Genomic DNA, 27,616 nt, shown 5'->3' on the forward strand with positions numbered 1-27,616 from the left:
CTGACACGCTGCTTCTGCATGCAGTATAAAGCTCTAATCTGTTAACATGGACGCCCAAAAAAAAAAAAAAACATGCGCTGCTCACGCTTGTGGTGTGAAACAGGCTTGAGTCTTTCAGCACTCTTTCCAAGAACACTCACTTAATCTCAGCTGGCGGATTAACACTCGCCACATGATAGTTCTCATCGGCGCCATTATTTGTAAGTGGGTTTGCAAACCCTTTGTACTTTCCATTGCTTCTTCCTCAAACTTCAGCCGTATGCAGTTCCCACGGTCACAAATGCCCCCTGTCATCTCAACTAGGTGTGCCTGAAAAGCATGAACACGTTGCGTTGCGTGGGGTGAGGTTGTGCAGTGGGTGAGGCAGTGTTCCTTCATCTCCACCTCTGCCTGGGCACAGTGTGGGTCAGGGGAGGCAGGTGAGGCAGTGCCTACCAATGTAATGCTTTGTTAAGATGTTTTTATACATTGTGGACATTTTTTATTACTGTATATGTCCTCATTTTGCATATATTAGGTAATGTATTTCACGTATGTTTATCACTTAATTAGTGTTAGAATCTGACATAAAGCGGCACTGAAGACATGAGGTGAGGCAGGCAGTAGCCCTGCCGCAATGAAGAGGGCACGCATGAGCTCAAAATTATTCTTGTTCTGTGGTTGCTCTTCTTCTAGTAAAGTTTAATAGAAGTTAGATATTTTATGTTTTGCTCTAACTGACTGAAAAAATCCTGGGTGAAGCTTTAAGATCTCAGCTTAAACAATTTCTCAAAATTGGACTATTATTCAAAATGTGAATAAATAATGGACGACCAATGCGGGAGCTAAAGGGCGTGCTTCAAACAACAGGACAGGAGATAGCTCGATCATTCATTCAGACATTCAAGACATAATTTAATGTAAAGTGTGTGTGTGTGTGTATGTGTGTGTGCACATCGCTTGGTACAGGCTGTCTGTAGCGTCCACCTTTGTGTTTTTGGGGGGCATACTGATATGCCCAATATGTACCTGCCATGTGTGTAGAAAGAAAATATTGGGTGCATGTAAATTTGACCCTGAAAGAGTCGTGCCCCACCAGCCACAAACCTCACCGCATGCCACTGGTGTGGGCAGTTGCAGCTCTCTCTGGGTTTACAGTTCTCTACAGTCAGACTGAGCACTCAGCCTGTATTTGGTCATTGTTGTTCTTAATTTACTTTCCTTTTCCTGAACTCTGATATGTTGCTGTCATACAATCTCTATTTAGGTCTAAATAACATTTAGGTTTACTTTGTTTTCCTGCTGCTTTATTCCAATAAATCAGATACTCTTCTTTACATGCATTTATCATTTGACTGGGCATAAATTTGTTCGCTGTTAATTAAGAAAAAAGAAGGGCTGAGTCAGTTGTTGAGGGTGCCTTTTTAACACCATCTGAAACAAGTTGTAATGTTTTTATTATTATTATTATTATTATTTAGTGTGCTGTGCATCTTTAAATCCATTTTCTAGAATGCTGAGAGTTATTGGGCTCTCTTTTGACAACCCATGTGCAAATCGCAACGCGCAAACGCATTAAGGGCGTGTCAGAATCCACTTTTGCTATTTTAGGGGTGGAAAAAAACGCTTTGCGCCGTGGCGCATGGTCTAAAAGGGTTGAGTTTATTTTCTTAATGAGTTATAGGTGTGTTTTGAGAATAAACCAATCAGAGTCTCATCTCCCATTCCCTTTAAGAGCCAGTTGCGTCGCGCCATAGCGCATTTGCTGTTAACATGACGGATTTCGTAAGAGGAAAAACTAAGCGTTTCACTTGCAAGATCAGAGCATCTACAGCGTGAGAATGATGAACTTTCTCATTATTTACTTTCACTCTCGTGGATAGGGAAACTTTATGTACGCACACACATCCATTAACCTATAAATAATTAATTTTGTTTGTTAAGCGCAAAATTTTGTTTCAAAACTATTTCTAAATTAATTTCTAATTTCCACCAAACGAATAAATGAACCATAATAACGAAGTGTGTTCAAAAGCAGTTATATCCTAATACATGTGCTGTGCTCCATATAGTCTAAAACCTGACAGGTGGGCAAGTCTAAGCTTGTTTTTAATAAAACAAATATAAAGATGCATATAATAAATAATACTGCTAATAATAAAAACATTATTATTAATAATAATAATGTTATTAATAATTCATATAAAAAAATTGGGTATTGCTGTACCCCCTGTGTGTATTAAGCAATGTGTTAGCGAGGCGCACAACTAACGTGCTCTGCGCTGTACTTTAGACCGGTTTTGTTCTGGTCTGTTGAACAATCTATTATAGTTTCTCAAAATAGCAATGCGCCTAAACGCCTCCTTTTTTACAACAAAACGCCTATAAGCGCACATTTGAGCATGCTGCAAAACGTCAAAACAACTCTTGCACTGAGCTGAAACTAGCAAACAACAATTGCATCGCGCCTTGCACCGCATTGTACCGGGTGTATGTTAGGGCCAATTATGTCTATTCCAAGAAAAATTATTACTTATCCTAAGATTACTAAAAGTGTGAACCTATACTGGTCTCACGGTTCGGTTCGGTTACGATTATCATGCCATCGATTCGGTTCAATTCGATATCTCGGTGCATCACGGTGCATTGACGATGCTTTCCATACACAGTGTTATGTTTTAGGGGGAGGCTATAACAAGCTTTCTGTATAAACACACAGGCGCACAGCACCACACTGTCTCTCATTCATACACATACACAAACGTAGACAGCACCTAACAAACAAACAAACAAACAAACAAACACACACACACTTAAGTCCTCGCAATATGCGTTTAGCCGGGAGAGCTCGAGCTGAGCAGAGCAATTAAAAAAAAAAAAAAGAAGCACTTTTCCGACGGTCCCTTAAAGAGAGCTCCGGTCCGCACGAGCTCTCCCGGCAAAATGCATATTGCGAGGACTTAAAGAGAGCAGTGGTCGTAACGTTGAGTGAAAAAAAAAAAAAAAGACAGCTGTGAAACAGAACCAGCTTTGAATTTTTGTAGGAAACACACTTTACATCTTTTTAGGGTAAGAGGTTTTTGAGTTATTGCCACTAAAACTGAATGTGTCAGGAATATCGAAAAACAAAACCAACGTAACCGTGCTCATTTCTGGTGCCCCCCTGGATGTACAGCACCCTTAGCATTTGCCTATACTGCCTATGCCACGGGCCGGCTCCTAGAGTGTTGTAAATACCCCCATTCACCTCCCTCGCTACATAGTGCATAGGAGATAAATGACATAGGAGATAAATTATGTCAGTACATATTAACCGGTTATGATTATTACTGAACCGATACCGAATTGTCCGCATCTGCATCGCGGTGCACCGAAAAAACAATTAATTGTCACACCCCTAAAGATTACATATGCTGAAGAAAATGTATGACCAATATTATGCAATATTATGTACTTGTTAAATAATCTGTCAGTAACCATTTTGTGGAAAAATAAATGTTTGTCTGCTTTTTATTTTTTCGTTTTGGCCTTGTACGCATGCAGACAGATGGTTTACACTGCTCTGATACGTCATTAACTACTAGTTGTTCTTCTAAATGTTGTTGTCACTATACCTGAAATTGTAATTAAATGTGGTTGTCATTCTGCATTCTGAAATACAGAAAAAGATTAAGCATTAAAGAATGAATTAACCATTAAATTCTACAGTGTTTGCACGTCTATTTTATTTAAACACAAAAGGTTGATTTTGAAATATGCGGTTTTGCACAACCATAATGAAATGTATCACAATGCATGAATCTGCATTCTAATATCAGCCTCACTTTAAAACAGACAGAAAGCGATTGTTAAAGAAATTGTTAATGTCATCTGATACCAAAATGACCGGGAAGCTGAATTGAAAGCCCAGTCATTATCATGTTAAGCAGTGGAAAGAAACAGACATGTGCAATTACCAACCTCTATTACTGGCTGTAAAGATGCTGTTGTGGCTGTTGTAAAGCAGCGGGCCATGACATCCCAACCACACAAGCAATACTGAGAAAAGACATGTGGGCTCACTGGTTAATTCTTAACTCATCGTGTTTACAATGCCCTCAAGTTCACTCGCTCCAAAGGACAATTTAATAGCTCAGCATTAACATTGTTGTTATTTTATTGATGAAAAAAATCCAAAGAAAAAAAAGAATAAGGTTTCGTAAAATGATTCCACTTGAGAACTACATGACTTGGTACCCTTAGTATAAACATATACATACTAAGGTATGCTTGTTTCTTGAGTCCATTTTCAATAAAAGATTACTGGTTAAAATGTAAGTATAAAACAAGTTTAATTAAAAAAAGGTAATGTATTATTCAAAAAGTACTCAAGAAATTAAAAAAATAAATAAATAAAAGTCACGTGGTCTCATGTTATAGTAAAAAGTCTCATGTTTTGAGCAGGGTTCCCACGAGTCATGGAATTTCTGGAATATCATAGATGTTTAAAAGGTCTGTTCCAGATATTGGAGAACAAAGGGGGTTTCATATATTTTTTGTCCAGATTTTTGTTATTAGTTTTACATTTTACTATTCAATTGTCAGATGTATATATGCATGCCTAATATCCGATGGCCAGAAAGTGATACATTTTTTATAAGTTGTTAAAATATTGGAGATCAGTGTTGTGCACCCAGAGAATGTTGTGTTCACAATGATTTTATGTAAAATTCACTTTGTGTGATATGTCTAAAAAGTGGTCATAAACAACAGTTTTTTCAATTCAATTGAGTAGTGGCTTGTACCTGGAAACAGTATTTTATACGTCACCGAAATGTCACAACTTAACAAGCGTATGGGTAGCATGAAAGGTCACTGACAGAACTGAAAATATAGCTATAAGTAGGATGCAGTCTAATTACTGCTAATTTTGGACATTTGTTTGTCTCTGCGGCCATTATTTGATCACATATTTAAAGACTTAGAGTACTATGTAAAATTTGTGTTAATGTACGAATCAGTATTGTATTAAAATTATAATCAAGAATATTAACTAACCTTTTCATTTAAAAAAAGGCAATTCAATTTAACTTTCAGTTTATCAATGTCTCCTAAACTGATGTGACATGATAACATGATTAAATATATATAGGCGCAGAGTCTAAAGTGCATGGCAAAAGCATTAAGGGTGTGTACGGAACGAAAAACTAAAAAATATGTTCTGTGCCCTGGCACATGGTCTAACAGGGTTGTGCTTATTTTCTTATTAAGTTATGGGTGTGTTTTGACCATAATGTACAATAAACCAATTAGTCTCATCTCACTTTCCCTTTAAGAGTAGGTTGCGTCGCGCCGTGGTGTATTTGCTATTTACTGTACATAGATGACTTAGTAAAAGGAAAAACTAAACGCTTCACTTGCGAGAAAACGATTAAATAGACCATCTGTAGCATGAGGATAAAGAACGAGCCTCCTCCATTCAGCCTTTTTACTTTCTCTTTACTTTTACTCTTTATTTTACTTCTTTCCTTTCATAGATAAGGAAATGATGGAAACTCACTCCACTGAAGACATCTATTAGCCCACATATCTAATTTCATTTGTTAAGCGCAAAGATTTGTTTCAAAACTATTTCTAAATTCATTTCTAATTTCCAGCAAACGAATAAATGAACAATAATAAAAGAAGTGATACTAATAAAGAAGAATTCTGTCCAAGCACACGTCCTGATAGGCCCCATATGGTGATGCATACGTCTCCGAAACCCGAAAGGTGGACAAATCTAAACTTGTTTTATTAAAACAAATATAAATATGCATATAATAAATAATACTGCTAATAATAATATTATAACAATGCAAATTGTCATGAATAAACTGACAAAAGACCCCAGAGATGAAGAAGGCATGCAGGTAGTGGTTTTTATATTTATGGAGATAAATAATATTTTTTGTAACATTTTCTTCCTTTCATTTTTTCATATGTAAAAATATTTGTGCATTGCTGTACATCCGGTATGTATTAAGCAATGTGTGAGCGTTTGGGCCGTATAGGCCCATACCTAACACAATCTGCGCTGGACTTAAGACCAGATTTCAGTTGGTCAACGGCATGATTTATTTCAGTTCCTCAAAATAGCAACACCTCAACAATCCGCCTTAACACACCTCCTTTTTAGACCGGCATGCCCATGAGTCCACAAAGTGGCCTAAAATGGATTTGCTATTTAAGCAACGTGGTGCAAAATGTGAAAGTTTATAAGCCAGTAATAGTCAAAGAAAAGTCAGAAAATTTGACTTTTGGCTTAATGTTTTTTTTTTTTAAAGTTTTATTATATTTAAAAAATAATGTAATAAGAGGATCATCGTGTTCTCTATACCCCCTTGGTTCTAATTACAATTCCTCTGAAATCAAACCTGTCATGAACATGGGTTATTGATTGATGATGTGTGTTTTCATAACAACAACCCTCTCCATTATGTGAAGCCGAATTTCTACACAGATGTGAACGTTAGTGGTGCTTATTTCCATGGAGGGCAGTAGCTGCATTTGGAAAGGCAGGAGAGGAGGAGGCATCATCATCAGTCAGCATTCATACAGGCGTCTGGGGAGAAACCAGCAACCTGCTGGCATTGGTAATCACCAGCCTCAACTATAACCAACAGCCTCCAGCCCCCTTAATGGTCTAACATCAGCAAAAAAAGCTCTAGGAAATAATAAGTGGGAAAACATGGAAACTCTTAAGCTGCTGTCGGTGCAGAATGTGGAGGTTTATTAAATTATGATTGATATGGCCTTATGGATTCTAAGACGGGGTGTGTTCAGCCCTCAATATTTGTGACTACAGTATCGTATTTCGAGGGGTTTGGTGGTGGGATGGTGCTGCAGAATGCTGAAATATTAATGCCTTTTTTATGATAATTAGGAATATTGCCTATAGCAACTCTTTTAAGTAGTTTACTGAACATGTCTTTGCACCTAATTAAAATACTCCTATTAGAGCATGGCTAGGCATAGGAGGGGATCAAATTGTCTTACTGCAAAAATTGCTGAAGCTTTTATCATGATATATGGTATTAGCACAATACTAAAAAAGGCAATAAGGAAGGATTTTTTTCTCAAAAACATTTTGCACTCTTGCACTGTTTTAGTACAGCCTTAAATTAAGACAGCACGATGTTGGAAAAATCTTGCATTGTGATGTATATATATATATATATATATATATATATATATATATATATATATATGTTTGTCATAAATAATGTGATATGAATATAGTTTCACCAAATGGTTTGAATTCTCCTTTCTATTTCTAGGGAGTCTAACCAATATTTGGTCACACTTTACAATAAAGTTAATTAGTTAATGTTAAATAATGCATTTATTAACATGAACAAACAATAAACAATACATTTACTACAGTATTTATTCATGTTAGTAAACATTAGTTAATAAAAATACAGTAGTTCATTGTTAAGTCATGTTAATTCACGGTGCATTAACTAATGTTAACAAGCATGGACTTGGATGTTAATAATGCATTAGTAAATGTTCAATTATGATTAATAAATGCTGTACAAGTGTTGTTCATGATTAGTTCATGTTAGTAAATGCATTAACTAATGAACCTTATTGTAAAGTGTTACCAAATATTTAGATACAGAAATTGAGTTGTCACAATGCAAAATACGTAGGGCTGCCTTGTTTCTTGTTCAAATATAAAAAAAATAGATTTTTTTTACCATGAAATGTAATCTTTACTCAAGAAATTAGTCAAATTAATAAATTGTTAAGTTGCGCCGCTGTTACCATAAATCCTTGATCTTTATTTTCATCTTCACAGGCAAAACTTTTGCATCAAGTATATTTTCTCAACCTCGTATGAAATTTCCAAAAAAGTTTAATATAAATTATTGATCATTTTTGTATGGCCTCAGATTTGCATTAATAAAGGTGATACCTTTATACTGAACCAAACCCAAAATTGTGCTTGCGTTACTTTTCTTTAAATATTTGACATTTGATGCTGCTCATCTTCTGGGATTTTTTTATTATCTGCAAAAATTATTATTTTTATTGGTATAATTGCAAAAGTAAATTGTGTGTATTGCTTTATTGTACATTAATGTGCATTAATATTTTTCCCACAGGCCATATCCTAACTGAGCCACCTTTTTAAATAACATAATTATGCATTCTGTTTATAGGAAACTTTTTTTTTCTTTATTTATTATGCTATTGTCAGTTTTTCATGATCTTTTTTCTCTTTATGTTTGTATTTGTTGTGCTCTCTGTACTGGAAGCTCCTACCACCAAGATAAATCCCCTGTGTGTACAAGCAGACTTTGCAATAAAGCTCTTTTTGATTCTGATTTTGATTAAAATTGCAAAAGGGCTATAAATAGATAATAAGGTCTCAAGAGTAAAACTTACTTACTGTGTTAACTAACTTCACTTCACTTAGTTATTGTTAACATTTGCTTTAAAATTACATCTGATTTTATTAGTTATTAGCTGTATTAAATAAAAAGGTTTCAACGTATGATTTTAATGAACTATTAAACATTTAAATAAGAAATTAACATCACCCAGGATTAATAAATGCTTCACACGTCATTTTTAATTACTGTTTAGAGTAATTAACTAATGTTGACAAATGGAGCCTTGTTGTAGGTGTTTATGAACAATAGATCTATAAAAAAACAGAACTATTTTATAAATATCTCTGGCATGTCGTAACTCAGATTAACACATGGAAATGTATATGTTAAAAATAAATGGCCAATTATGTGTTCAATCATCTGGTGCATTGATGAAAATCACTGTGAATAAAACAATCAGAATATTCTTTAAAAGCTTTTGAAGTGGTTAAATGCCCACAATAAAAACAATATCATGCATGTTCTTATCACAATATTATTTAATATCAGCTCATGTCTCTAAGCATGTTTTGAGTTATTGTTTATGCTGAAATTCTACTTAATATTCAAACATACATTTAACCCGATGTGCCTTTGACACCTAGTATTTCTATCAAAGGAGACCGTGTGAATAGAATGAATAGGCTTAATACATGTAAAACCAATCTGACCGCAGTGTTTTCATTATGTTGTAGATCTCAGATACTGAGTGGGATGACCTGCTGGAAGAGTTTGAAGAGAAAAGCTACCTCAGTGCTCACAGATGGAAACCGGGCCAGGACCCATACAGTCTGTATGCCTTCAATCAAAGAGAGAGCGAACGAATCCCCAGCAACAGAGCACTTAGAGACACCCGACATTACAGGTGTGTGTGTGTGTGTGTGATCTATATGTAATGCCCACACGCTTCATATTAAATTAATGAAGGTACATCTGTGAGTTCTTGAAAACTTTAAGAAACTGATGAAAGGTTTGCTGTGGTAAGAGGAGTTGGGATTAACATTGGCATTTTTATATATGGTTTAAAGCAGTGTAGTGAATAAGGTATCTATGTTTTGAAGTATTTTAAATATATGTAATATATAATAATTCTCCAGGTGCTTCTGTTTCCCACACAGTCCAAAGACATGCGGTATAGGTGAATTGAATAAGCTAAATTGGCCACTGTGTATTTGTGTTAATGAGAGTGTATGGGTGTTTCCCAGTGCTGGGTTGTGACTGGAAGAGCATCCACTGCGTAAAACATACAGTTTGCTAGATAAGTTGGTGGTTCATTCCACTGTGGCGACCCCTGATTAATAAAGGGACTAAGCCGAAAAGAAAGAATGAATAATATATAATATAAATAGGAACTAGATTTTAAAATGAAATTTACTCCTGTTCAAAATTGAACCGAATCTTCTGCAGCCTGTTTTCAGTGCCACATAATACTTCAGAACTAAGTGTAATGAGTTGAAAACAGTTGTGCTGCTTCATACTTTTGTTGAATTTATGATCTGCATATTAAATTGACACAGTAAAGTCATTTATAATGTTAAAAAAAACATTCAATTGTTCATAAATTGTTATTTTGAAGCCTCCATTCATCACATAATCCTAAAAAGTTTTGCACTAAAATATGAAGCAAATGCTGGATTGCTGGGTTGTTTCAGCTCAAATTTAGATAAAATTTGGAGAAACTCCACTGCTGGGTTATAAATTTCATTTTAAAATTGAACTTTTGACCTCTGGATATTGTCCAAATTTGGGTTGAAACAGCCCAGCAATTTTTTTTTACTTTGTTAAAGTTGCTGTAAGTTTTTGGCCCAATCCCAATTCTATTTTTTGTACCCCTACCCCTTCCTCTTGGCCCTTAAAACCGAGTGTTTAGGGAAAGGGTTTCAAAATTTCACCCCTAAGAATTGGGACAGCACTACAGCACCTGCACACTTCATCATACAGTATGTCATCACGATCTCATTCTTCATATGAGATCAGACAATCGTGACTGCTGTAGTTATTCCAGTTGTTATTTTTATTATTTGTTATTGTTATTATCCAGTGTTATTTTTAGGTATTTATCTTTAGGAAATCAGAAAAGGCATATATTATGTTATCATAACGATATAATGTGACAATAAGACAGTAAATATACTATGCATTTACAGCATGGCCATATTCATCTAAGTAAACACACCAAAACAACATTAACATTATAGCAGACACTGTAAAAAGCCCACTCCCTGCCAATAGACTTTTCTGACAGGGTATTTGAGTGTCATCGAGTGTCAGAATGTTGTGGGACTGCTGTACAGGATTTATGATTATGGATTTTTTTTTTAATGAATATATTGAAACGTGCTTGTTTGTTGTAAAAATTCAGAATAATGACAAAAATACTAATTTGTGGATCTCCTTATTATTGGTGTATTGCTGGTGTATTCTGGGAAATTTTCTTAACCCTTGGTTTCGAGTGTGGTCCTAAAAAATCTTTGTTCGAAGGGGTATCTACCCCTTGCCCTTAGCGCTACGCCTTCAAGCCAAAGAGAATTGGGACACCCCTACCCCTTCACGGGAATGCGCAAAACAAGGGGTAGGGGAAAGGGGAAGGGCTAAAGGGTAGAATTGGGATTGGGCCTTTGACTCTTCTAAAGCATAAAATTACCATAATAGGTTTGCAGATTTTTAAGAAACATGCTTAGAGAACATTCTTGTTTATCTGAAAAACAATGCTAAATTAAGTTATTCTGCTTTGAAAATGTAAATGAACGTCTGTCTTTGTTTTAGTTCTTTTAATTATGATTAATTACGATTAACTCATCCAATGCCAGTTTAGTTGATTATGTTTCAGCACCCCAAGTTGACTTGGTGGAAAACAATGCATTTAATTCATTACAGTAATCGCCTCAAAAATGGTACGCACATTATAAGTTCCACATAAGCTTATTTATTAGTAAACAATATAAATATTCAGAACATACACAGTAGGCGAGCAGGTTACATTATAACCCAGTGTCCTAACAACTTGCTACATGACAAGATTTGCAGTAATAAGCAATTTGGCTGTTTGCATCAGAAGAAGAAACACGAGAGAAATTAAAAAACAGTCATTCAGAAGCACAGAATATATGTGCACTTACTGCACTCCAACGAAATGATAAGGTTTATAATCTAATTTATACATATTAAAGCTCTTTAACACTATTAAATGTACATGCTGATCACTGATATGTATTGGCTTGCACTAAGCCACAGTTCAATTTCCAACAGTTTATTTTAATTTCAAGATCTGAAGTAAACCATCTGCTGCTGCTTTCAGTAGTATGGCAGGATTTGTCATGTAAAATGCCATTCAAACTGACATTATTAGCATTTAACACTGAATGAAGCACATGAGGTCTACCTGAGATGGTCATTGTCAGTTTATCCTGTCGTTTAGCTGCAAGAAATAGCTAAAATATATATTTCAGATGTTGGTTAGAACAAAATCTCCTTTTGATTTGAATTTATTATCGCGTGCCTTTGCTTTTATTTAGAACATGATTTAAATCAGCCATTAGGCTCGACAGTCTGGCACGCTTCTGTTGATGTCCTCAATCTGGCAACCTGTGGTTGCATATGTTTTGAACCAGGAGTGCAATACCTAGGTCAACCACTGAGTGTTAAACTTACATACTGCACATTTAATTATTGAGCACAAATAATAACTTACAATAGAACAATCAATCTAGGTGTAAATTCATCAAAATGTAGAGTATATCAAATTTAGAGAACCCGAGAAGCGCTCTCTATTTAAACATGAACTGCTCATAAAGTAATGACCACGAAATGTAATCTCAACTCTTTACAAGAATTTAATCAAGGTGAATTCTTTTAAAGCTGTATTACTCCTACCATGAATCTTTGATCTTTATAGTCTTCTTCACACACAAATCTCTATTGTAGTGCAGTATATTTTTCTCATGCTCTTTAACATGAAATACCCAAAATGGATTTAAGTAATTATAGAGATTTTATTCATTCAGCAGATCGAATTAAGCTGTTTATTGACGTGATTTTTCTTGCATTGGTAATTGCATTTGCGATTTTCCTAAAAGCACTGTTTGTGATAACTGACAGTGTCAACATGACCTCGTGGTATTTGTAGCTGCTAAAATAAGACTGCTCCTGGCCACAGTGCATTTTCACCCTCTGCAGTGCTGTGGGAGGTCGCTCACTCATTAGTGCATGTCACTTCAGTCGAGCAGAGTGGCAGATTTCATTTCGCAGCTATTTCTGGAAGCTTATCGTGTTTACTCTGTTTACACCTGGTATTAACATCCGTCTTGGATAATAAGATCACAAGTGGTCAGCCATGACAGATTTTCTCATGTTTGCACCTCCTCTGACCATGTGTGATCATATTTTGGTGAGGAAAGTGTCATGCTGATAAAGTGCAAAAAAAAAAAAAAAAGGTATCAAATGTATTTAGAATTTTAAGTTTACTGCAAATATTACACATACATGTTTTAGATGTTATAGATTTTTACAGTTATTTTGTTTTAAAGGACCATCGAGTATGTTTTAGTAGCATTTTCCACATCTGATCAAATGATAAATCCAGGTAAGAACAAGATCAAAGTTTTGTGTACACATGTAAAATAATTTATTCATTCATTCATTTTCCTTCAGCTTAGTCACTTTATTTATCAGGGGTCACCACAGCAGAACCAGCGACCTTCTTGCTGTAAGGCAACATCGCTGACCACTAAGCCACTGTGCCACCCATATGAAATAATGATGATAATAATAATAATAATAATAATAATAAAGTGCAATCTGTTTCTGCAGACATTGTTTACTTTTTTGTAAAAAAAAAATAAAAAGCAGTATTGTGCAAATAAATGTTCTTTTATTTTTAATTATCAGTCAAGGTCTAATTAATATGAACAAAAGTGACTGCAAAGACATTCCTAAAAGTAAAATGTGTAAGGGTATTCAAAAAAAAAAAAAACATTCAGTTTGAACAAGTTTTTAACATTTATGATATTAAGGACTTCTTTATTATTAATGATGGCACACCAATAATTGATTCTAATGTAGGAGCAAATCGATATATTGAAATGAATTATGAAAATCATGGTGGTGATAATTCAGCTTTCAATTACAGTAATATTTAAAATTTCACAATGTTACTTTTTTATTATACTTTTTGGTCAATAAATTGTCTTGGAAATTTAATGCATCCTTGTTGAATAAGCGTCAATTTCCTTTAATGTCAAGTGCTATTTTGGGGTATTCAAAATTAAAAGCTTCCCAAATCCACATGCAGAGGTGTAAATGCAAAAGTTTGGTATCATTTAAAAAAAAAAACTTTGAATTTTTATAAAACACAGTTTGTTATCTGTGTTATTATAAACCTCCCTAAAAAAAAGAGGCGCTTTTTTTGTAAACTCAAATTTGAAAATATACCTTTTAAGTTCTGGGGGTATTAGACCAGTATCGATCTTTAAAATTTAAAGAATTTGTTATGAAGTAAAATTTAAAATAAATAAAGTTTAAAGTAAATAACGTCACAGACCCAGTGCCAGATCCCAGATTTTAGGAGATTTAACAATATACACTATAAATAATATAATAGGCTGCTAACTTAAATTTTTAAGTTGAACCAATTTAACTTTACAAATAATTTTATCTTGCATCAATTAAGCGGACCTAAAAGATTGTTAAATTGTGTTTAACTTAAATGGAAACCTGATCAACTTTATAAGTTAAGTTAATGTAAAGACAATTTGTCATGACTTTTTGTTGTCATTTCTTACAATGCAGAATCATATCAAATAATGTAACAAAAATAATATTCCAAATATATAATTATTAACATACAAATAGGGTGGCTGCATCAGTCGACGTTTCTGTGTGGCCTTTGCATGTTCTCTTTAAAGTGGGTTTCCTTCAGGTGCTCCGTTTTCCTCCAGAAGTCCAAAGACATGTAGTACAGGTAAATTGGGTAAGCTAAATTGTCTGTAGTGTATGTGTGTGAATAAGAGTGTATGGGTGTTTCCCAGTGATTGGCTGCAGCTGGAAAGGCATCCGCTGTGTAAAACAAATGCTGGATAAAGTCTGGTTTATACTTCTGTGTGCTGTTTGTGTTGCTCTGCTTTAACACTTCCGAAACGTAAGCTGGCAATAGGTGTTTATGTTGCTCTGTGAGTTTCTTCGCTGGTGTTTTGTTTTTTCTGAACGCTACCTACAAGTACAAGTGCCTCAAATTTGCTCATTTTGATGCAGGAATCGGCGGATGTGCAACAACTTCAATCATAAGGTAAACACAAAAGTTTCCATCTAGAGCTCCTTCACGAGACTCCACACTTGTAAGCACTCGCTCCAACGGGCTCGTGCGGCTCTTACCTCCGCCCACGCTCATCAGCGCTACCAAGCCGACCAATCACAGAGCTTCCGCTACGTGTCGTTGCGACATGTAATTACATTTTTTTGAGAAATGCTCATCAGCGTCGCCGATGGCCACAGAGAGGGCTATGCAACCACGCATAGGCTATGCCGGAGTATATGCATGTGCTTGACGCAGAAGTATAAATCATTCCGCTGTGGCAACCTCTAATTAATAAAGGGACTAAGCCAAAAAGAAAATGAATGAATGACTTCACATCTCAGCATTAGACCTTCTATAGTTTACAGTTCAATGACAGATTTCCACAGAATTAACAAACCCCCCAAAAATATATTATAGTTTATAAACCCTCCTACAGACCCCTCTGAGGATTGCAGGCACGTCTCATAGCATGGTCCCACTCTTTTTGTCAACAGAGAAAATTATTGATGAATGTGCCTTGTCAACCAAAACCTAACCATGGGTTATTCTCAGTTGCACAGTCTCCACAAAATACGCAGGTAGATGCCAAGTTTGTGAGAAATCATCTAGAGAGCTGCTGAAACCTCTGTAGCAGCGCAGTATTATTCTCTATAAAATAATTCATGCCAGGGCTTGGAGACAGTAGAGAGAATCTCTGATAAAAGGTGAGGAGGCGGCTCATTATGCAGGCCCACAGCTCTAATGTTGTACTCTCTCTCTCTTTCTCTCTCCCTCTCCCTTTTTTCGATGTAGCCCTCGTTTCTTCCTTCCTCTTACATGACTCAAATGCCTTTGTAATTACAGTAGGAACACCACACTCATTGTTCATGCCGTTGTTGACCAGCAGCAATATTGAAATTTCAAGGGAAATGCAATCAAAGTGCCAGCGTTACCTCTTAATTAACTTAAGCTTGAATTGGACAAACAAAGGATAATTCTAACGTTCCAGTGGGAAAAGCGCTTTGATTGTGGCTTTGGGTGTCAGTATTGACGCAAGGTATTGTGTTGGTGTTGTCGACTATACCTGTATTTGCTCAATAAATATAACCTTGCTGGATTCTTTTTTTTAACCAAGTGCAATTTCTCATCCTGCGTGATCGGATTAGAGTGCATTAAGCAACCTAATGTGGTCTATGCATCCGCACTCACTTTGCACTCAGTTTACACATTTCTTCAGGTGTCTTCAGGCAAGCGTAGTCCTATCTGTGTGGGAAAGGCAAAATACTTATATATTCTAGGTCTCCGGCTGAACTGGTGGAGCATTCAGTCAAATGCAGAATGAGACTTTGACTGCTATCTGTGGCAAGACCCCGGTCCTTTCATTTAGCCCTAGTGCCCGGACCTCATTTTGCTGCAGAGAAAAGAGCCACTAAAAGAGGAAATTAGCATCAACCTCGATTCAGAAGGACTTCCATTCCTTAAGGGCTAATAACTGATAAGCTCGGGCGCCAGGAGCTTTGCACACGTTGTTCATTAAAAGCTGCCATTTATTCAATTCATCGCTGTGATGAGCAAGTGGAGTATGGTTGTTGTAGACAGTTATTTTGAAGATTACTGAAACACTGCAGTCTGACTTGATGAGTTTACCTGAGAGATAATGTAAAAGGTCGCTTTAGTTTTTACTGAACGCAGGATGTTTTTAGAAATTCCAGTGTTGATTTGCATTTTTGCTCTGTTAGTCGTTGTTAATGGTGGTTGTGATATCCTCTAATAACATACAGTATAATAACAAAAGCATGCTCATGGTTTCCGCTACATCATTCTACCATGGCGGGGCGCCACACTAAAATTCATCCCGCTATGGCTACATTACAGCTTCTCATTCAAAACATTCAGTCGTTTTTATTTTAATAGCGGGTTATAATCGCACCAAAACGTTTTAAAAGGTAAGTGAATTATAAGAGCACAAACTTTTCTGTAATCGTAATAGTGCTGTGTGTTATTTGTTTAACTCTTTAGGGTGACATGCTGACTGACTGACTGACAGGTGCTTGATGCGTGTGGCTAGCAAACATGATGTAGCTTTCAGTTAAGATGAGCACAGTTTCCATAAATATACTTTATAGATAAAGGTCTATGGCTCTGCATAATGACTTTATCTTGCTGGAGTTTATAGCCGTATTACTTTACTTCAGGAGTAATGCTGCTCTGTAAGTCTATTGGAGAAATTCATCAATATTTATAGCAAATCTAATCAATGTTAGAGACATTTTCGTTACATAAGCGCCCTAACTTGCACTTCAGCAGCATTTATTTGAGAGCGCACATGAAAATCTGCACTTGAGCAGCGTGTATTTGAGAGGGCGTGCAAGAAGTTTTGTGCACAACAGAGGAAATCGGCGTGCAAGCAAAAAGGTTCGCATGCTCTATTAAATAGATGCAATCTTGACTTGTAATACTTCGCTCATGACATTTGTCATTGAAATAACGCCATAGGTAGTTGGTAGATCTGTGTAAAAGGAGGAAACACTGAATGGTGATATAAGTCAAACAGCACTCGAACTGGAAGTTTACACAACAGTAATATACAGATGATAGAAGTGCTGACTTTTTGGTTCTGAAATTGAAAATTGTACATTTCCATCTAACATTTGTGAGGTTCTTAAACACTACTGATTGGTTAATTGTGTTCATATGCTCAATAGATATGACTGTGATTGGCTCCAATGATCATGGCTTGACTCTCCACAAGCATTTTTGTGTTTTAAATGGTCGTCCAATGAAGCTAAGCAGGGCTGCGCCTGGTCAGTACCTGGATGGGATACTGCAAGGGTAAAGCTACAGTAGGTTGCTGCTGGAAGTGGTGTTAGTGAGGCAAGCAGGGGGCGCTCAACCTGCGGTCTGTGTGGGTCCTAACGCCCAAATATAGTGAAGGGCTCTCTATACTGCTCAGTGATCGCCATCTTTCAGATGAGACGTTAAACCAAGGTCCTGACTCTCTGTGGTCATTAAAAGTCCTTCGAAAAGAGTAGGGGTTTAACCCTGGCATCCTGGCCAAATTTGCCCACTGACCTCTGCTTCATCATGGCCTCCTAGCTATCTCCATATCACAATTGGCTTCATCACTCTGTCTGCTCTCCACCAATCAGCTGGTGTGTGGTGTGCGGTCTGGCGCAATATGGCTGCCGTCACATCATCCAGGTGGATGAGGAGATTCCCCTCAATGTGTAAAAAAAAAAGCTCTCTGATTTTTATTAATAAATGTTAGAAATTATTATTATTATAATAATAATAATTATTATTATTATTATTTTATTATTATTATCATCCAATATGATTTCGCTAAAACAAAGCTGGCAAAAATTAGCTGTCAGTGAAATCTAACATACTTTAAAGAATAGCCTAAAACTAGACTAGTCATTAAAAAAAAAAAAAAAAACATAAGTTTTGCTTGAGTTTTGGTACTCAAGTCATTACTGAAGTCATTACTTAGACATTTTGCTTCTTCATTAAGCATTTATACACACTGAGTTGTGTGTGAAATCTATGTACAGACATTTTCCTTATCAAATCATGATTTTCATCAAATATTTTATACTAAGAGTTATTCATTAATTTATTCAATAATCTTCCTTCAGCTTAGTCCCTTTATTTATCCTCGTTCGCCACAGCGGAATGAACCACCAAGTATTCTGGCATATGTTTTATGCAGAGGATGTCCTTACAGCCGCAACCCAGTACTAGAAAAGAGTTATCGTATATTTACAAAAAATATTGGAACATCTAAACTCTTTAGTTGACAAAAAGCACACACAGTTGGCAACCTTACAATGAAATAAATAATTAAATAATTATATTTTATTAATACTAATGTTATATTAATATTTTCATAACTTTGTGCACCTGCCACAAATTTCAAATACACTAATGTAATTAGCATGAGAATAAATTTTTTGTGTACCACATGTGAATTAGGTGGAACACTTTAAATTGAATATGTATATAAATATGCATAATATGCTAATTTATTACTGAATGAGCGTAGATTTGTGAAAATAGATGAAAATTTGTTTTATGCATGGATTATGTTAAACGCACACACACACACACACACACACACACACACACACACACACACACACACACACACACACACACACACACACACTTACACACTCACACACACACAAAAACACTTTGCTTTTTTTTACACAAATGCTCTAGCAGTTCATCAGTGTTGTTTTGGTCAAGGGTTTGCAAATATCCACACACTTGACATGTAATATGCCAACATTATAACGAAACCTGTTTCTTTTTTTCACAGTATATCTATATTTTTGTCAAAAACAAGCACTTTGGAACCCATTTAAATGCACTCAAATCCCAGTTGTCGTATAAATGAATGGCCAAGATAATATTACTTCTAAAAATGCTAAACTAACAAACTGCTTTATGTTAACATACATGTAGAAGTGAGGATTTGTTGCAAGCTTCTTGTTTGCAGCTTACATGGCCACTGAATCATTCATTCTGTAGATTCGTTGAGAACACTGGCTTCATCCAAAGCACAGACAGCTGACTTGTTTACTTTGCTGCCCTTTCAAGCCATGCTTTTCAAGCGTTTGTGCTCTAAAATACTAAATGGAACTGCTTTGAATATGTGACTGCCTACATTTTGTAAACCTGTCACAAATCCATACTTGTTAATAAGAAAAATCGTCTTTATTATTACATACCAGATCCAGTTACATTTGAACACCCCTAAATAATAAAAAGTACATGATATTACCCATTTAAACCTCTGCCAAAACAGATTAGGTACCTTATCGTTTTTATGTATTCTTAGAAAACCACATTTGGCCTGTTGTTGTAAATCTATCTTCATTTTTTGATGAATGCAGTCAGGGAACCTTTTGCAGCCATTTATGAGTGAAATGTTCCTGTAATTCAGTTACATTGTGAGTTATGGCTGCTGTATAATGACATTCAAATAGCCTACATGGCAATGGTGAAACTATGAATTTGCAAATCAATACAGCGTTAGCAACTACGATCGATCGATCTCTGCAATAATAGGACACTATTACGCTGAGCACCACAGACATTTTTAACATTGCAAGGACACTGTCATGAGTAAATAGATGTTATTTATTCAGATGTAACTATCCACTATGGAGCCTGATGTGTTTCGCATGAATGATTCAAATGGGACAGAACAATGAAATACTATTATTTCCTAATTGCAAATAGCTTGTTTGTGTTTTGCTTTCCAAAAACACAGTGCAGAAAATTTTTACTAATGCCTTGATGGCTTGTGTTTTTAGGCTTCGTATTAGAGAGGTTTAATTCTTAGATTTATTTGCTCAGTAATGATGTGCATACGGCAGGTCTGAGAGGAAGTACCTCAGAACATCAGCAGGAATCAATTAGACATTGTCCTCATACAAGCAAATCAAGCACAGGCCCCTAATAAAAGATGATCTAATGCTCATTATCAACTCAGAGAAGCATGATATCTTTAGAAATCTCTCTCTCGTTTCCTGTTAGGTCTCCACTGCACACGGTGCATGGTCTAAGACACATTTTGCAAGACCCAATACAGGGTTTAGAGTACACTAGGGCTGGGCAATATGACAAAAATCTAATTTCACAGTCTAATCTCATATGCTGATACTGATGTATGTCACAATATAATCCCATTTCTTGAATTTGAATCAAATAATAGTTTCTATATACTGACCGCATGTAAAGGTTTATTTCTTTTTACAATTTAAAGTATGTACTCAGAAATGTACTCATTTTTATGTGATGAATTTTCTCATTTTATTTAGAACTCCAAGGCAAATGTTTTATTGAAAGTGTGGGGAAAAAAAACGTATAATAACATATAAAACATTTTTTTTCAGAAACTACAGGTCCAACATGGACAAAGAAAAAAAAAGATATTGCAACTAGTGCTTGTCCGGCGGCGAGCAAGCCAAACTGTCATGCTATTTCAGAGTGAATATTTAGAGTTGCATGGTAAACAATATAGGGAGAGACTAGGCGGAATAGCGCTATTTACTTGTGTTTTGTTGTTAAACTAATTAAAATCTACATTATAGATGCTGTAAAAGGTTCCTTATGAAATTGAAAATAGTCTTATCAATCTTTTATCGGAAGATTTTAATGGCTGAACAACACTTCTGTGAAGATATAACCCATTTGTAACAACAACATCTATAGTTACATCAGCTTTGCATGAAGCTAAAACAGTTTTAAAACAAAACATCACCTGTCTAAGAGAAATCCTTCAGCCATTGTTTCATCCTTTCTCCAGCGTGCAAAGGTAACTCCAATATTGATTCAGGTTTTTAAAAAGTTTTGATCAAGCAGATTTTCACAGATCGCGCGCATGCGCCCTCTCTCGTGAATGCGCAGTGCCAACAGCGGTCGGCGGAGATGCATAAAAAACAGCTGCACAGTTGTTCAAATCTGCATTGGCTGACAGTTTCGTCTACTTATCGAAATTATGAGAGATGTCGGTTCGACTCTATTTCATTGGATGAACGTTTTTTAGTTTTATGCCTTACCCAAAATATAAAAATACATATAAATACATTTAGATCATTTACTTGAATCATTACTATTGGACTGTGAAGAGACTTTCAACCAGCACAACAAAAAATGCTTCCGTAGACAATCGCCTACTGCACTTTATGATTGCAAATTTCTTACAATGCTGTTACTCATCAACATAATGGCATGTAATATTGTGCTCATAATTTATGAAAAAAGTGTTACAGTAAACATTTTTTGTGACATCATAAAATAGATGCTAGAGCATAATATAAGATGATAGCCCTTTTTATTTTGTCCATATGATGCATTGTCATATATTGCACAGCTCTAGAACATACTATATTAGGCCAATTTTGGCATGATCTGTTTGACGTAGAGTTTTTTAGTTATTCATAAATGATAATGGGCTTGGAGATGTCGTAGTGGAATGACAACATACCGGTCAATCACTAGTTCAGCCTTTTGAATCAAATCCTGTCATTAATGGCTAACAATGATTGGTCAGTAATATGTAGTCTAAAATATTTCTTGTCCATAAAAAATGGCAATCTTTAACGAATTACAACTGTCTCTGTAGATAATAAATCATCTGATCCCAGGACAAATATGTTTTTATATCTAGTTTACTTAAGCTTAAGCCAATGTGGCTTTTTCAATAAATGTCAAATCAAGAACCTCAGAACCTAAAAATAAAATTAGGTAACAAATAGTCTCTCCACACAGAGTCTTTGTATTAATTTTCCTTTTTTCAGAATTGATGCTAAAGATGAATCTCTTTCATGATTGTTTGATCTTCTTTCACTATAACGGATCTGTTATCGCTAATATTCTCTATTCTTTTTTTCTACTATACTTAAAATGCTCAGGCTTTCCAATTATATCTATTCTATTTTCTATTCGGACTTTTATATCTACAGTACACTTACTTACTTACTCCCAGGGCCATTAAAATTGAAGTTGATATTTAGCTGCACCATATTGGTGTTTTGTAAAATCTAGCCAAACGCTCAACCCCCAATCTGGAGGACCAGGACATACACACATACGTTATGAACAATTTAGTTTGTGGGGGAAATCAGAGCACCCGGAAGAAACCCACGTGAACACAGGGAGAACATGCAAACTCCACACAGAAATGCCAACTGACCCAGCCGGGGCTCGAACCAGCGACCTTTTTGCTGTGAGGTGACAGCGCTACCCACTGCGTGTCACTCAGTGGGGCAGTTTATTTCTATACAAATAAAAATGTATCTGCCATTACAATGGTAACACTCTCTTACAGCATCTATTCTTCATTCTATCTAAAGATGAAATGCACTTGTAAATGTTGCTAGAGACTCTTTTTTTTGTTTTCCTGTCCATTATTTCGAGTCTCTATGTGACTTAGAATTTTTTAAATTTGGGCTATCTATTGTACAGTATGTGAGTGTGTTTAATTCCTGTTGTAGCTAAAGCTTAATGAAAGGCACGTTGCCTCATGGGCCTTGCCTCAAGGTTGGAGCAGTGTCAGTCGCTTCCCTAGAGCTCCTAGACATCCTATTGTGTGCATAACAAAAGGAGCACCTGAAGGACATCTGCGTCTCCACAGATCATCTGAGACATGAATGCATATTTTTCAGATAAACTTCTTTATCAGGTCCAATCATTGTTCTGCATATAAAAAACAATCAAACATATGCAGAGCAATTACTCACTAGAGTAGCTTATTTAATTAGCTTATACTGACTTTTCCTATTTGTCAAATGCAGTATTTCCATTGGTACAGCCATATGTTGTTGTTTTTTTCCCTCCTTCCAACAGTAGCACTCTTAAAGAAGGCAAGTTGGATACATCATAATGAGAAATGCTAAGACCAAATTCCCAGTTCCCAATTTTCTCAGGGACGCATCCATCATTTTGGCGAAATATCAAGTACACAGCAATATGCTTCCTGTCTCCCAGATGTTGTTTTCTGACAGAAACCCTAATGATGTGCTGTGTTTTGCTGTTTAAAGCATCCCCTATCTCAAAAGACCTTGGGCTATAGCTGCATTGAGCGATGGATCCCGCTTCCAGGCTGGCTTCAAACAGCATATAAAGCTGTGAAAACAGCCCTCAGCTTATAAAGTGTGTTTAAGGCAGATCTAACTGTATTCATGAATGAATAAGCAATAGCTGGATATATACATGTACTTAACTCCAAAGTTAATTTTTAAAAACTTTTAACCCTCAAATTGTTTGTCATGGAACATAAATACATCTGCTCTTTACAGTATGTGTAAGTGTTGCTCTAACAGAGCGTTGATGCTCTTAATAAACCGTTTTAGAGGCTATGGCTTGTCTAATGAATGGTAAAATCTATATCACGTTATTTCACAGTATGACTGAATATTTAAATGATCGCATTAGGGCAAACAAAAAAAAAAGATGGAAAAGGCCTAAATTACACTCTGCTAATGCAGTAAACAGTCAATTTCAGTCACTTTGCACTTTTTCAATAGCAAGCTTTCCAGACAGATTGGCTCTGTTCCAAAACCTAGTGAACTGCCTACATGGGCAACATTATGAAACATTATTCACAAACTCTGTGATAGGAGGATTAGTCAAAAAGGAAGGCAGCATAAATTGAATAAATAATTGACAATTTTGTACTAATTTTTGATAAAGCATTTTATGCTTTATATTTTTTGTTTAGTAGTTTTTGATTGTGAGCTTATAGATTGTTTTCTTATAGTGTTATTGCATACTTTGAAATACAATTGGTTCAATCTAATATATGTGATTTGTGCAAAAGTACTGTTTTAATAGTATAGTCTGAAATTGTATTCCTTAAAGAACCCCTTTTATGCAATTAAAAAGGTCCTATTTTGATTTTGGGGGTCTCCAACAACAGTCTGATATAATCTGCATTTATTTTTACCTAATTATCCCAACGACTCCCAAAGGATTCGTTCAGCAATTTATTTGTTCCCAAACCCCTCCTTAGCATGAGGCTAAACTGTGCTGATTGGTCTGATGACCCAGTCTGTTGTGATTGGTTGACTGCGTTCAGCGTGAGACAGAGAGAAATGCTCACCATGGCTTATCAACATTGTTGAAGTAGTCAGACTGCAGAGCATATGTGTGAGCCCAATGCACGAGTGCATTAAAGCAATGCAGTTCAACACCATTGATGTATTTTTGCAAAAACAAACCTCAACCACTGACTCTTCAGCGGCAATTTATTTGAACCACTCAGAGTCGACTCTTTTGTAGATTAAATTGTTTTAAACACTGTGGATTTTCCGTTTTAAGCCTTAGCTGGATATTTCACTACACTTTGAGCTATGTTACACTGCATAAAATTTCATTTTCAAAAATCAATAATTGGGGCTCTTTAAAGGCAGCTGTCTATATAGGCAGCAGATGGCAGGGCAGCTCTCTAGGTATGAACAGAGCCATTAATTAAGCAAACTATATTAAGTATAGATTCATTTAAGTGAGTATGGTGCAAGTAGTCAGTTTTATTAATAATACAACTCATTTAAGTTTTTTTTTAAATAATGCAATTCCCACATTTTTGGTTTAATCACGGGCTTACTGTAGATGTATGTATTTGTAATGATGCCTGATAATGTTTTAAGTCTGCAATAGCCATAACTGCTGGCAAAAGAACACAATGAAAATTTCACTATTGATATTTTTTTATTCAGGATTTAAAAAACAAACTCCAGTACATCATGCAAAGGATATGTACTGTGACTTAAAGACACTGAAAACTTATTGCCACTCAAACAATCAAGTCAAAGTATATCTTCAAACAAATTGTATGTAATCTAAAATCTATTGAACAAATCTTTAACAACACTTCTGTTTCTAGTTGTCATCTTGCACCTTGCAGCTTTAGGGTCAGATGTTGTTCATTCCATCTGTTTGTGTTTAAAATAAAACAAAAAATCAGCTAAAGAGATCCTTTCTGAATCTGTGACACAAGCTTCCTTCAAATCTCAACTGTTTTGCCTGTTTTTATTCTCTCTAAAGTCTATCCTCATGTGCCAAGGCCAAATGGCTCTATGGACAAACTGCTTTTCAGTAGTTGCTATACAGCCATTTTGTGTTTTTAAACTGATACTTAATCCCCCAGCTCTGACCTGGTCATTTTGATCTTCAGTGGGGTATTTTTGTCATCCACAGACACTTTTTTATAAGCAAAACCTTGATATATTTCTGAGCTGGAAAACTGCTGGATAATGGCCCGTGTTTACCACAAGTCAAAATGTTCATCCTCAAAACAAAGGGCTTTTTTTACTGGCCCACTGCTCCTGCTGTTGGGGTGAAGCAAAAATGCTATTTATTTTTAATCAGATGCTCCATTATTGATGCTCCTGCTCCTCTGGGTTCTGCCTGCTGTCCTCACCATTCTAACCGCATGTTCCCTCAACCAGCGCACAATGGGGTGCTATTGGCTTGTAAACACAGGCAACATTTCTCTTAAACATGGTCCCTGTTTTATATATTTGGCGACTTCAAGTGCATACCTTAAGTTATTATAGTTTATCATTTTTATTTCTCTACCATTTTTAGGTTTGCTGTATATTTCAGTTTTGTTTTAGGTAGCTGCAGTAATGGTTTTGTTAGTTTTAGTTTCTTCTTCATATTAAAGATCATACTGTATATGTGGTTAAACATCTACATTTTTTGGCAAATGAACAAAAGTTAGTACTTGTTGTTTAGTAAAGATGTTTTGGTATACAATCTTGCACTTGACTGATGTGTTTGTCTCTAAAAGCTTCATCTTTTAGAGGTATTTCTCCAAATCACCCAATTTTACAGCACACACGGATGGCTGTAGCCTGCATCAGACTATCTCCACATCCCCTGTTCCCCTCCCCTGTTGCAATGTTATGTTTTCTATATGTTTATGTGTCTATGTGCTTGTTGCTGGGGCTTTTTTCCCCCTGTTCTCACACTGCCTTACTTTAAGGACAGTCTCTTTTTTACCTACTTTTTGTTCTTATTGTTATCTTTTTTCATCCTTCTATAAAAAATGGTTTCTCTCGACTGATCTACCTTATCCTGAAATGTGTAATGTTTGTGCATGGTCGGAGGGGTCCAATTTCGCTGCATGCAACAGTGTTGTGATAAATAGAGGCTTCATCATTACCATCATAATATGTGCTTCCTTATTCTAAAAAAATCTCTATTTATTTTTGATAACTGGTATTTTATAGAGGATAGTTTTTCTGTAACTGTTGTTAGTGTCATGTATTTTGAGTTGTTAGTTTAGTTTGTTGTTTGTTTAAATTAATGAAAATAGTTCTATTGGGTTTTGTTTTCAGTTACTAAAATAACATTTGCATGCACTGGTACAATAACCTTTATTTAACCAGGTATGTCATTTGAGAACCAGTTCTCATTTACAATGACGACCTGGCCAAGAGGCAACAAGAAAAGCAGATGCAGTACAAAGCAGTAGGAACACAATACAATAACAATTTCACAAATGCAGATAATACATATAAAACTAACTAAAAACTAAAAACAAGCACAGTGATCTTGAACTATTGACTGAATCGAATTTTAAAAAGATGATAGTGGAATGAAAGTGCTGAGCTTTAAGGTCTGCTGCAGATGATTCCAAGCATCAGCAACAGAAAACTGAAAAGAGTAGCAACCAAATGAAGTGCGAACTTTGGGTATGCAAAAGTTAATAAAATTACTAGAGCGCAGATTTTGACATGTTTCCTGAATGTTAAGAAGTGACTGTAAATATAGTGGAGTTTTTCCAATAAGAGTATGACTGGGTGATAAATCAAAAACAACAAGGTAAAAACAAATAGAAATTTCACACTTAGTGTGACAAGTAAGGGATAGTGTACATCAAGCTGATTGTTCTCGCAGATTAAAGCCCTACAGGTTTATCAGCGGCCAAGCGCAAAGAGAAGTGCTGCTATGAAACTGAAGGGCATTATTCTGCATGTACATTGTCCAGCTTATTAAATGACCACTTGCCAGTTACAAACATTGATGGAAATATGTCTAGAACTTTAAAAAGGTGTAACATCGAGATGACCAAAAAATAAGCTAATGGTAAAAAGGTGGCAAGAGAAACACAAAACAGCAAGTTGGCATTGCAATAGATTTGTTGCTCCCATTTTTATAGCTGTACAAAATAATATAATAATAAATTTGAAAAACCAAAACAAATGGGAGAGGGAACTAAAAGTTGTGCTAGAAAATCAAAGAAAGAAATATAACAAAAATATCCCCATAATCTCCTTTAAATAAGAAAAGAAAATGAAAAGAATAACTCACAATAACTAAAAACAGACAAATACAAATGAGCTCACTTTGCTAAACTAGTGTGTCTAAACATCAAAAAGCCGGCTGCAAGGTGTGTATTACGTGACTTACTATGCTGTTCCAGGTCTCCCTTGTCTGCAAG

General features: G+C 35.6%; 1 protein-coding gene across 7 annotated transcripts in view; it reads left to right on the forward strand.

Annotated features, from left to right (window-relative positions):
- The window catches only part of galnt14 (UDP-N-acetyl-alpha-D-galactosamine:polypeptide N-acetylgalactosaminyltransferase 14 (GalNAc-T14)), an 87,846-nt gene that overhangs the window by 4,352 nt on the left and 55,878 nt on the right, over window positions 1-27,616 (forward strand). For 6 of the 7 annotated variants that reach the window (XM_073932855.1, XM_021468474.3, XM_073932856.1 and 3 more), the window contains one exon: window positions 9,077-9,246. In XM_073932855.1, coding sequence (XP_073788956.1) covers window positions 9,077-9,246 — 170 coding nt within the window. Of the gene's footprint in view, window positions 1-8,986; window positions 9,247-27,616 lie in introns of all 7 variants that reach the window. The other variant, XM_073932858.1, reaches the window with a different exon arrangement.

This window comes from Danio rerio, chromosome 20 (genome assembly GCF_049306965.1).
Source record: "Danio rerio strain Tuebingen ecotype United States chromosome 20, GRCz12tu, whole genome shotgun sequence".
Taxonomy (NCBI): Eukaryota; Metazoa; Chordata; class Actinopteri; order Cypriniformes; family Danionidae; genus Danio; species Danio rerio.